We start from the raw sequence: 13,235 nt of genomic DNA on the forward strand, positions 1-13,235 counted from the left end.
ACTCGTGCCGACATTCTTAAATAGCCGTCCATTATGTCGGAACTATGGCCATAAGCCAATTGTCTTAGGGCGGCCGTGACCTTTTGCCACATGGTAAATCCGATCTTATCACGCGCATCCGGTCTTTGTTGGAAATAAGGATAATTATCCTCTAAATCCTTTGACATTCTTAAAAATAAATTTTTACTCATACGAAAACGACGCCTAAACATTTTTTCATCATATGTTGGTTGGGGTGAGAAATAAGCTCTTACCAGAAAATCATTTGTGGTTTCGCGTTCACGAACTATGTACTTCCTCCGTTTGGGTTGGGGTTGAGAAGTCCCTTCATTTGAATCTTTAACAATAGCTTTCATGACCGTCGCCACTGTTGATAATAATATTTCCGCTCCGTCATCGGATGAGGATGACAAAACAAATCTATCATACGAATCGCTTGAACTTGAAGAATCCATTGCATATATATTTTTTGGAGGTTGGTAGTTGTTTTTGAATTTTTTGATAGTAAAAATGGTAAGTATTGTTTGATATATATATAGATTATAAATAAAAGATTTTTTTAAATAGCCGTTGGCCAACAGCTAGCCCAACGATCATATGCCACCAGCCAATACTAGCCAGCCAAGTCAGCTCTGCCCCCGTCCCGCCCCACGCCAGGCTTCAAAGCCACGCTAGCGGGACAACGTCATGACCAACGCTAGTACGGTGTGAGTTAGCCAGCATTACCTAACATCTCTCGCCCCATAAAACGCCCCACTCCCCAAATCCTTATAATTGTTCAAATACATGTATTAGACCACCCATAATGGGTGTGGTTTTGTCAAAATTTTCCACCAAACACGCCCAATATTGCCGCACCCCCACCCCCTGGGGCGTGTTTTGGCGTTTTTTGCGAAAAAAACTTGTCCAGCGTGATTTAAAACACGCAAAAATTGCAAATTGTTGGCGAATCAGATAACACCATGTGGGTTTAAAGAGATAGAGATGGAGATATCCAGAATTTTTGCCGGATTCGAGTGGATTTGAGCTTTGTGGTCTGCCGGATTTCTTGCCGGATTTTTTGCCAGTCAAACGAAGAAGAAGGGTTGGGAGGCGGGTGGTTTTAGTTTAAGTTTAAAAATGGCAAATTAGGCCCCTGTGATTTTAGTTTTCAGTCTAAAAATGGCAAATTAAGCCTCAGTGGTTGTAACACCCGTTCTTATAATTCAAGGTTTAACGTATATTTTACGAAAACAAACATGTAATTAAGATTACATATACATTGGAAATATGGGTTTATTAAAACTTTTCGCAAATCAAAAGTTAATTGACATAACGTAATCAGATTCGTCATTTAAAATTTATGACGAGGCCAAGTGCGGAAGCATGTGTCTTATTCGTGTTCGGTTCTTCGTTAAGCTTGATCTTCTTCCGGCATCCACAAAGTACCTACATTTCATAAAGACATGAAATGCTTTAGTCATACGGGATTTAAAACGTATCTAAACGAGTCCGGGAAACAAAACTAATCAAAAATACATTTTTGTACAGGGTCCACCGTAAATTACGGTGGACACCGCAATTTACGGTAGCCCTGTTATAACATACCACCACCGTAAGGCAGTGGAGAACTGCCGTAAAGAATTCAGCCTCCACCGTAACTTACGGTACCCACCGTAAGTTACAGTGGCCCCTGCATCGGCTTCTTCCATTTCGCCGTTTATTGACACGAAAACTACCGTATCTTTCAAACCGTTTGTCCGTTTGACCTACCGTTTCTTCCTACGTGTTTGTAATTTGATTCTCCATCATATGGAGTTAAAATCCGACATTTGGCTTAACAAAATTTAAGACTTTTAAGTCTTCGGCTTATTACCCGTTTTGCCAACTTTTGACCCATTCGTGATTTCATCATCAAACATGGTTATGGCCCTTGTTTCTTCTATAAAACATATTATTATAATTATTTCCTATTATACAAGGTTCAATTCACGGGTCATTACACATTCATAACCCGTTTCGCTAAAACTTCCATTTTGACCCATTAAGGGTATTTACTCATTTTGTCTAGAACTTGTACCCTTTTCTTTTTGTCACCACAAAATTACATATCGAATTAACTACAATTATTCCACCACAACTATTTTGTGGTGGATATATCATAACGAACCCCCTTTTCCCTATCTTACCCATCGGTTGATCATTTTACGCAATTGACCACTTTTGAGCATTTGACCCGCGGATGTGCATTCCTATGACCTTTATTCATGTCTAATGATCCCATAATCTTAATGTAAGTTTCTAAACAACTCCTATGGGTCGTTTACCCAATATACCATTCAAGGTATTTTGGTCAACTTTAGTCCCTCACTATACGACGAAGGACTTTCGCTAAATATCTGACCAATTTGTATGTTTAACTAAAAGCTTAATTGTACATACCTGGCTCGGGTCAAAGTATTGACCCATTACATAACTTTTGCTTTAAATCCTTTTTGTTAAAGCGATGCAAGCTTATGTTATTTCCTGTGATTACAAAACTCAACAAGTGATTGTCAAATGTTATTGTCAAATGGTGTTAACAACACCATTTGACCCATTTAGTCTAACCGACTATTTGTCCATATGAGATGGTATTTAATTACCATTTCATCCCCTTTACCCTTTTTAGGTTTTCCTTTGAAGTTGTTTCACTCAAGCCGTTTTTATTTATTTGTCACTACATGACTAATTTACCATTTTATTCCTTTTACTATCGTCATGATTTCATACCATTTTCCATCATTCCGACTCTCATTGAATCAAGTCGAAATATCATGTACCAACCATTTAGTAGCATCCATATTAATACCTGAAATTAGTAACTTCGCAAATAATGTAAAAGGGGCGTAAGTTATACTTACCTCTCATCCGGTTTATGCTTCACTTCTCTTTATTGATTCGTTTGACCCGTTTCGTCCTCAAGCTTCCACCTAGCTCGTTTAGCGTCAAACTAACATCATCATTCACAAGGTGGTTAGATTAGTCATTAACCAATACGACTATTCCACCTTACTCATTTTCTATGTCTAAATCATCATTCGACTTCACCATTGATTAATTTAACTTTCTTCTAGTTAACTACCTCTAATCATATGATGTGTGAAATTAATTAAAATCCACATTAAGATTAGAGTCCGTATCATCACATATCACCCCTAATTAATCAAATTAGGAATTTACGCGTTTTGATTCATAATTTCAACATATGAACATTTACTTAGGCATTTTAACAAACACCTTGTGGGCATGATTCTTACACATCTACAATCAAGTTCATAACTTGTCATTTAGCCAAGATTAACATCAATTAGGCAAGTTCATATCAAATTTTACATCAACAAATCTGAATTTACTTCACATAGCTCAAAATACACCAAAATAATAACTATAACCCTAGCGTTTAACATGCTCTTACAAAACCCACTAATCACCTTCAATGGTGGTTATCGAATTCTCAAGCATTGAGCATAATTTCAACAATCTAGCGACTAGGGTTTGTTCCTAGACACTATTTTACTCTAATTTCATCCAAACAACATTCATGCAACACTAGTTTCGAACTATAATTGTTCATCCAGAATTTTGGATGGAATCAAATAACGAATTTTCACATACCTTATGATCCCTTTACGAAGGAGACCAATAATCTTTGCTTGGATTTCGATTTGGGTCAGATTTGTGCCATCAATTGATAAATTTTAGCATGAACTAGGGTTTGAGGAGAGCTCTTGGTCGCCCCTGTGTTTTAGTCGAACCAGACACACTCTTGTGTGTTTGGGTTTTATTATTTTTTTTTGTTTTAATAAACTTAGTCTCTCTCTTGGCAATATTAGTCCCTATAGTTCTAAGGATTTATAAATGAGTCTATAACTCTTAGTTTTCCATTTAATTACCCATTACTAACTAGGTTAATTCTACCTAGTTAACTTAATGGGTTCGGGAACTTAAAACCCGTTTTATTTTAAGTCCCGTTAACTCGGGCTCCTTATCAACTTTGTCTTCTCAAAGCGGTTGCTCTCTCTTTATTTATTTATTAGGCTTTTTTGTTTTAAATCCTAATAATTTACCGGGTTAATCTTTATCACTAACGGTATTTTACCCGCTCTTTAGTATTAACGGGATTTAATTACCAAACCCGTTTTCGGGGTGTTACAAGTCTACCCCCCTTAAAGAGGTTTCGTCCTCGAAACCTTTTTCCTTTATAATTTATAGAGTTTAACTCCATGCATATGCTCTCAATAATTAATTGAGCATTGCTCATATTTTTAATCGATTGTTAGTATTACCAGAAAATTACGGTAATACCTTTTTGGTTACAAAACATCTACGTGCCCTATTAGACATAATGCAACTTGAAATAACGTAATTTCGTTATTTCTACTAGTTTAGTTAATTTAGAGATATCCATATTATCGAACCCTTTGTGAATCCGTTTCCTTGACCTGTTTAAAGGTCTTTAGTGAAATCTTTCACTTTTTTTTTTTTTAACTACAATTTCTTTTGTTTTCAAGTTCATTTATTCGGTTCAGTTATATCGAATCCTCCGCGTATAAGCAACCAAATTTGTTTAAATGACCTTAACCGGTCTCACTAACTAGACTTATTAGTCCAGTTACTCTCTACCGCTCGCTTGGTTATATTGTGATTCTACTTCACATTGTATTTCTTGACCGCGATCGTGTCACGTCATGTTTAATTTATATCAACGTTTCTTCATCATACTTCTCCTTTTCGAATGCATTGTCTCGCACCTATCAATGTCGAGACCCATGCTCTTTGATGTTAACCATTTTCTAATCCCTCTCGTAATATCCATATTTGTTAAAACATTGTTTCTTACTAAAACTAAATTTTAGTTTAACTTTTCCTTTTTTTTTCTCCTTGTCTTACATCTTTTACTCATTTCCAGGACTTTTCGTCTGAAAATTCGTTCCTTCTCGTTGTCCTTTCGGTAATATTTCTGTCCTTTTTGTGAATCATCAGAATTTAAATAATTGTGAATCCTTTTTGTTATTTCTGCCTGTTTAGATGTTTTAGTGAAATCCCTCACTTTTGTCAACTAGGCCTTTCTCGATCCCTTCGCTTTTAACTCACTCAGTTAAGTTAGCGAAACCCCTCGCTTTTATACTACCTTTACCTTCCGTTATTTATTTTACGCGGGGAGTTTAACCATTTTCCTCGCTTCACGTTATTGACCCGTAGGTTCTTTCACTCAGCCTCGTAGGCTTATTTCTTTAGATTTTTCACCTTTTTAAGACGAGGCCTTTATGATCCCTTTGCTTTAATTCATGTCCCGTGGGTCATTTTGGCCCCGTAGACCTCTACCCTAATTAACATCCCGTAGTTATGATGATCCCGTAGATCATATTTTATTTTAGTCTTTATTCAAATGTGTATACGTTTATATACGCATGTGGCGTTAAGGCATCCCTTTTTATGTTTATAATTATTCACCTTTTTACTTTTTGGATTTCATTTGACCTTGACCGTAGTCTAAGGCTACATTGTTTTCTTTCGAATCATCTTTCCGACTTCCCGACTTCTAACGTCAATTACATGTCGGTTTTCCATACCCTTACCGTTACCCGGTTCTTACCTGTACTTCCTTACGTCCCATTACCCGGGTTCTTTTATTTCAGTGTTTTTAACGCCTTTAACTCCTTTACATAGGTTTATTAATATTTCGCACTTTTATTTATCCGATTCGCACTTACTTAATTTAGCAAGTGTCATCCCTTATTAAATTTGTTTGACTTGTTCGTGTGAACATTCATCGCTTACGAATGCCAAACTTCAGTCTTTGTTTGACCTGTTCAGCTTTGAAATAGCTGAACATAATTTATTCAAAATTTCTATTTACATTATTTTGTCGTCTTTCAGTTAAGACTCAAAACCCGAGTCTTTTAACTTTCCATCCGAGTTCCCATTTCTCGGTTCACGCATGTGTTTAAGTCCTTACCCACCAACCGGGTGTTTTACCGAAGGCGTTATTATTGCAACCCTTACGGTACGCATTATGACTTCCTTTCGCCTTTATATTCCTACTTTGTTCTCGAATTTGGCGTTTTACAAAAAAAAACGACCCATTTAGAGACGTATCCGCATTTTCCGGGTTCGAATGTAAGTACACTCCTTCCCAATGCATATCTTGATCATTCTACATGTTTGCATTTTCCGGGTTCGAGTGTAAGTACACTCCTTCCCAATGCATATCTTGATCATTCTACATGTTTGCATTTTCCGGGTTCGAGTGTAAGTACACTCCTTCTCGGTGCATATCTTAGTCATTTTACATGTTTCTTTGCCCCCTTCTCTCGGGCTCATTTTTCTAATATAATACGCTTCTGTCACTCAGCTGTGCGTTTACATGATAATCAAATATTTTGCTTATCTGATTCATTTGGGTACTTTTTATGCTAGTCCCATTTACCCCGTCCCTACTACATCGAATGTAAGCATGTCCATCATAAAAAGTTCATAACATCATGTGTTCACTACTTACTTGGCCAGAGTAAGCGATCAACACATGACACACATGACCTTTTCATAATTTCCGCACTACACCCCATGTAAGTGACGCCTCTAATCTTTCTATATTCTTGACTTTCATTGGCAACCATTTATTCGGTTACTATTTAACAATTATTAGATTTACGGGTTTCATTCCTAAACATATACAATGTTTCTCCTTTTTTATCAAACTAATATATAATCACATTTGTTAACGTGATTGCTACTTTTCTCAATAGCATCGAATTGAGAGTTTTCCACTTGGATAATTACCCCAATCCAAGTTTCCATGTGAACAAATCTTGTTACTCATTTGTTATTCATCGTCGTGAATAACACATTTTCTATTAAATTTCTCTTGGAAATCAGGTTTTCCAAGTTCTATCGTATATGTATGCAACCGTCATCACTTACGTGTTTATTGCATATTACTACTTGTGCATTTAAATTTAAAAGTGTGCACCTGATAATGCTTGCTTTAACAGGCTCTCTTTGCCAATAACCTTGTTCGCGGTCGTAGCGTGGTTTAGTCCTTGGTGAGCATGCTCCTCTTGCCATACTTCGGACCGTTCCTCTATCGTATCCGTAATTTGTTCAACCCTCATCATCTTCAAATGCGAGTTTCCTCCAATTATAACATTCATAAAAGTTAGTAATGTCAACTTTATTAAATGCCCGTATCATAATACAAGGCTTTTCTACCATACGTGTTAACGCATGTAATTTTGTTAACTATATCTATTATTTAATTGAGGTATCGTATGTTACACGATAACCCTATGTGTTGTTTACAACACTTTAACATGCTAAATCATTAAAATACACGTACTTACCGGATTTGCGATCAAGCCTCGAACCGAACACCAATCTTTATCAAGAGCATAAGGTTTAAGTCCAAGCATAGTTTTCCCACCATACTTGAATCTCTTAAACCAAGGCTCTGATACCAACTTGTAACACCCGTTCTTATAATTCAAGGTTTAACGTATATTTTACGAAAACAAACATGTAATTAAGATTACATATACATTGGAAATATGGGTTTATTAAAACTTTTCGCAAATCAAAAGTTAATTGACATAACGTAATCAGATTCGTCATTTAAAATTTATGACGAGGCCAAGTGCGGAAGCATGTGTCTTATTCGTGTTCGGTTATTCGTTAAGCTTGATCTTCTTCCGGCATCCACAAAGTACCTACATTTCATAAAGACATGAAATGCTTTAGTCATACGGGATTTAAAACGTATCTAAACGAGTCCGGGAAACAAAACTAATCAAAAATACATTTTTGTACAGGGTCCACCGTAAATTACGGTGGACACCGTAATTTACGGTAGCCCTGTTATAACATACCACCACCGTAAGGCAGTGGAGAACTGCCGTAAAGAATTCAGCCTCCACCGTAACTTACGGTACCCAGCGTAAGTTACGGTGGCCCCTGCATCGGCTTCTTCCATTTCGCCGTTTATTGACACGAAAACTACCGTATCTTTCAAACCGCTTGTCCGTTTGACCTACCGTTTCTTCCTACGTGTTTGTAATTTGATTCTCCATCATATGGAGTTAAAATCCGACATTTGGCTTAACAAAATTTAAGACTTTTAAGTCTTCGGCTTATTACTCGTTTTGCCAACTTTTGACCCATTCGTGATTTCATCATCAAACATGGTTATGGCCCTTGTTTCTTCTATAAAACATATTATTATAATTATTTCCTATTATACAAGGTTCAATTCACGGGTCATTACACATTCATAACCCGTTTCGCTAAAACTTCCATTTTGACCCATTAAGGGTATTTACTCATTTTGTCTAGAACTTGTACCCTTTTCTTTTTGTCGCCACAAAATTACATATCGAATTAACTACAATTATTCCACCACAACTATTTTGTGGTGGATATATCATAACGAACCCCCTTTTCCCTATCTTACCCATCGGTTGATCATTTTACGCAATTGACCACTTTTGAGCATTTGACCCGCGGATGTGCATTCCTATGACTTTTATTCATGTCTAATGATCCCATAATCTTAATGTAAGTTTCTAAACAACTCCTATGGGTCGTTTACCCAATATACCATTCAAGGTATTTTGGTCAACTTTAGTCCCTCACTATACGACGAAGGACTTTCGCTAAATATCTGACCAATTTGTATGTTTAACTAAAAGCTTAATTGTACATACCTGGCTCGGGTCAAAGTATTGACCCATTACATAACTTTTGCTTTAAATCCTTTTTGTTAAAGCGATGCAAGCTTATGTTATTTCCTATGATTACAAAACTCAACAAGTGATTGTCAAATGTTATTGTCAAATGGTGTTAACAACACCATTTGACCCATTTAGTCTAACCGACTATTTGTCCATATGAGATGGTATTTAATTACCATTTCATCCCCTTTACCCTTTTTAGGTTTTCCTTTGAAGTTGTTTCACTCAAGCCGTTTTTATTTATTTGTCACTACATGACTAATTTACCATTTTATTCCTTTTACTATCGTCATGATTTCATACCATTTTCCATCATTCCGACTCTCATTGAATCAAGTCGAAATATCATGTACCAACCATTTAGTAGCATCCATATTAATACCTGAAATTAGTAACTTCGCAAATAATGTAAAAGGGGCGTAAGTTATACTTACCTCTCATCCGGTTTATGCTTCACTTCTCTTTATTGATTCGTTTGACCCGTTTCGTCCTCAAGCTTCCACCTAGCTCGTTTAGCGTCAAACTAACATCATCATTCACAAGGTGGTTAGATTAGTCATTAACCAATACGACTATTCCACCTTACTCATTTTCTATGTCTAAATCATCATTCGACTTCACCATTGATTAATTTAACTTTCTTCTAGTTAACTACCTCTAATCATATGATGTGTGAAATTAATTAAAATCCACATTAAGATTAGAGTCCGTATCATCACATATCACCCCTAATTAATCAAATTAGGAATTTACGCGTTTTGATTCATAATTTCAACATATGAACATTTACTTAGGCATTTTAACAAACACCTTGTGGGCATGATTCTTACACATCTACAATCAAGTTCATAACTTGTCATTTAGCCAAGATTAACATCAATTAGGCAAGTTCATATCAAATTTTACATCAACAAATCTGAATTTACTTCACATAGCTCAAAATACACCAAAATAATAACTATAACCCTAGCGTTTAACATGCTCTTACAAAACCCACTAATCACCTTCAATGGTGGTTATCGAATTCTCAAGCATTGAGCATAATTTCAACAATCTAGCGACTAGGGTTTGTTCCTAGACACTATTTTACTCTAATTTCATCCAAACAACATTCATGCAACACTAGTTTCGAACTATAATTGTTCATCCAGAATTTTGGATGGAATCAAATAACGAATTTTCACATACCTTATGATCCCTTTACGAAGGAGACCAATAATCTTTGCTTGGATTTCGATTTGGGTCAGATTTGTGCCATCAATTGATAAATTTTAGCATGAACTAGGGTTTGAGGAGAGCTCTTGGTCGCCCCTGTGTTTTAGTCGAACCAGACACACTCTTGTGTGTTTGGGTTTTATTATTTTTTTTTGTTTTAATAAACTTAGTCTCTCTCTTGGCAATATTAGTCCCTATAGTTCTAAGGATTTATAAATGAGTCTATAACTCTTAGTTTTCCATTTAATTACCCATTACTAACTAGGTTAATTCTACCTAGTTAACTTAATGGGTTCGGGAACTTAAAACCCGTTTTATTTTAAGTCCCGTTAACTCGGGCTCCTTATCAACTTTGTCTTCTCAAAGCGGTTGCTCTCTCTTTATTTATTTATTAGGCTTTTTTGTTTTAAATCCTAATAATTTACCGGGTTAATCTTTATCACTAACGGTATTTTACCCGCTCTTTAGTATTAACGGGATTTAATTACCAAACCCGTTTTCGGGGTGTTACAAGTCTACCCCCCTTAAAGAGGTTTCGTCCTCGAAACCTTTTTCCTTTATAATTTATAGAGTTTAACTCCATGCATATGCTCTCAATAATTAATTGAGCATTGCTCATATTTTTAATCGATTGTTAGTATTACCAGAAAATTACGGTAATACCTTTTTGGTTACAAAACATCTACGTGCCCTATTAGACATAATGCAACTTGAAATAACGTAATTTCGTTATTTCTACTAGTTTAGTTAATTTAGAGATATCCATATTATCGAACCCTTTGTGAATCCGTTTCCTTGACCTGTTTAAAGGTCTTTAGTGAAATCTTTCACTTTTTTTTTTTAACTACAATTTCTTTTGTTTTCAAGTTCATTTATTCGGTTCAGTTATATCGAATCCTCCGCGTATAAGCAACCAAATTTGTTACTCTCTACCAAATTTATTTTTTAATACTAGTATTGTAATTTTTTTATTTAATGAAATATTATTAGTTTTTAATTTAAAAAAATAATAATTGTGTAATGATTGTTTGGGGGATTTTGGGATGGATTTTGTAGAATTTGTAGATCTGTCTGGAGGTTTAATTTGCATTTGGGATGAGAAGCTGTTTAGACAGTCGGGTGGTTCTAAAAATAGGCACTTTTTACATGTTAGAGAAACCTTAGTGGGTTGTGGTTCTACTGTCAACATTCTCAATGTTTACGCGCCTCAAGGGGTGTCGGCTAAAAAGTCTTTATGGGGAGAGCTTAAAAACATTATTGATTTGAAATATGGCTTATAGGTCGTAGCAGGTGACTTTAACGCTGTCCGATTTAGAGAGGAAAACAGAAATTGCGCGTTTAAGCAGAATTATGCTAATCATTTTAACGAATTTATTTATGACTCGGGGTTATTAGAATACAGTATGAGCGGCAGGAAGTTCACTTTTTTCTCTGATAATGGCAGTAAATGCAGCAAACTTGATCGGTTCTTAGTAAATTCTGACTTCTTTAACTCATGGCCGGCGGCTAGTTGTCGGGTGCTTCCAAGACTTTGGTCGGATCATAATCCTATTGTTTTGGTGTGTCGGTCGAGGAACTTCAGCCCGCGCCCTTTGCGGTTTTTTAATTCGTGGATTAGTAAATCGGGCTTTGATGATGTCGTGACCAAAGCTATTTCTGAGTTCGATTTGATTGATGTTAATCCTGACATTACTCTGATTAGAAAGCTAAGTTTCATTAGAGACCGGTTGAGAGCGTGGAAAGATGATTTGAATCGGAAGGAAGGTGAGGAATTGGAAGCCGCTAAGAATGAACTCGAGACTTTAGAAGCTATTCTTGACCATAGAGATTTTACCGAGGAGGAGGAATGGATGTTTTACGAAAACAAGAGTATTATTTGTAACGCGGAAGAGACCCAAGCCTTGGACCTTAGACAGAAATCTCGAATCAGATGGGCGAAAGAAGGAGACGAAAATTCTAAATTTTTTCACGCTATGATCAATATCAGGAAAGCTAGCAACACGATCCATGGGTTTGAAGTGAACGGGGTTTGGACTTCCAAACCGTCACTCATGAAAAAGGAAGTCTTTCGGTTTTTTAGAGATAAGTTTGTGGAGGAAGCCGTTAGTAGACCCCATATGATGTGCTCTCATATTAAGAAGATTTCTGCGTCGACTGCGGCTAGTTTGGAGGCTCGTTTTTCTAAGGAGGAGATTAAAGTGGCGGTTTTCGATTGTGGTAAAGATCGGGCTCCTGGTCCCGAAGGCTTTAATTTTAGATTTTCACCCATTTTTGGGATCTTTTTGCTTCGGATTTCTATAACATTTGGATGCCTTCTTTGCTTCGAGGAAGTTAAGTAAGGGATGTGGGTCGGCGTTTATTGCTCTTATCCCCAAGATAAGAGATCCCCTTGGGTTGAATGATTATCGTCCCATCAGTTTGGTTGGTGTTATCAACAAAGTGGTGTCTAAAGTGCTTGCTAATAGATTGAAACCAGTTCTAAAGGAGGTAGTGTCAAATTCTCAATCGACTTTCCTAGGGGGTAGGTTCATATTGGATGGTCCTTTGATCATTAATGAGCTTTTCTCTTGGGCCAGAAAGAATAAGAAACAAGTTTTCTATCTCAAAGTTGATTTCGAGAAAGCATACGACAATGTGAATTGGGGCTTTGTTCTGGATATCCTTCATCAAATGGGGTTTGGAGAGAAGTGGTGTGGTTAGATCTCGGGCATTTTGGCTTCGGCTAGGGCGTCCGTGTTGGTTAATGGTTCGCCCACTTTCGAGTTCGGTTGCAGTAAAGGAATGATGCAAGGCGATCCAATCTCCCCGTTTCTCTTTGTAGTGGTGATGGAGGCGCTTTCTTGCCTTTTTAATAAGGCCTGTGAGGTTAATGTCTTTAAAGGTATCAATCTTCCCGACAACAACACTAGTGTTTCTCATTTATTTTTTGCCGACGATGCTATGATTATGGGGATATGGGATAGAGAGAATATTTCTAACGTCATTAGGATCTTGAGGTGCTTCCATTTGTGTTCGGGTTTGAAGATCAATCTTAATAAGTCTAGCATTTTTGGTATTGGAGTTTCAGTGGAGGAGATCGAGGAGACAGCGGATTGGATCGGGTGTAGGGTCGATTCCATTCCTTTTAAGTACCTAGGGTTAACGGTCGGTGCCAACATGAATCGTATCAATAACTGGAGGCCGGTATATGATATTTTCGAGAAACGGTTATCTCTTTGGAAGGCAGCTTTGTTATCCATTGGCAGGAAGGGTTACTTTAGTTCGATCGGTTCT

At 36.7% G+C, this 13,235-nt stretch overlaps 1 protein-coding gene across 1 annotated transcript; it reads left to right on the forward strand.

Moving 5' to 3' along the window:
- Nucleotides 1–11,365: 11,365 nt before the first annotated feature.
- LOC110931656 lies at nt 11,366–12,301 on the forward strand. Its single transcript, XM_022175042.1, has one exon. It carries the CDS (start codon nt 11,366–11,368, stop codon nt 12,299–12,301), a length of 936 nt encoding a protein of 311 aa, XP_022030734.1.
- The last annotated feature ends 934 nt before the right edge of the window (nt 12,302–13,235 follow it).

Source organism: Helianthus annuus, chromosome 3, assembly GCF_002127325.2.
Source record: "Helianthus annuus cultivar XRQ/B chromosome 3, HanXRQr2.0-SUNRISE, whole genome shotgun sequence".
NCBI lineage: Eukaryota > Viridiplantae > Streptophyta > Magnoliopsida > Asterales > Asteraceae > Helianthus > Helianthus annuus.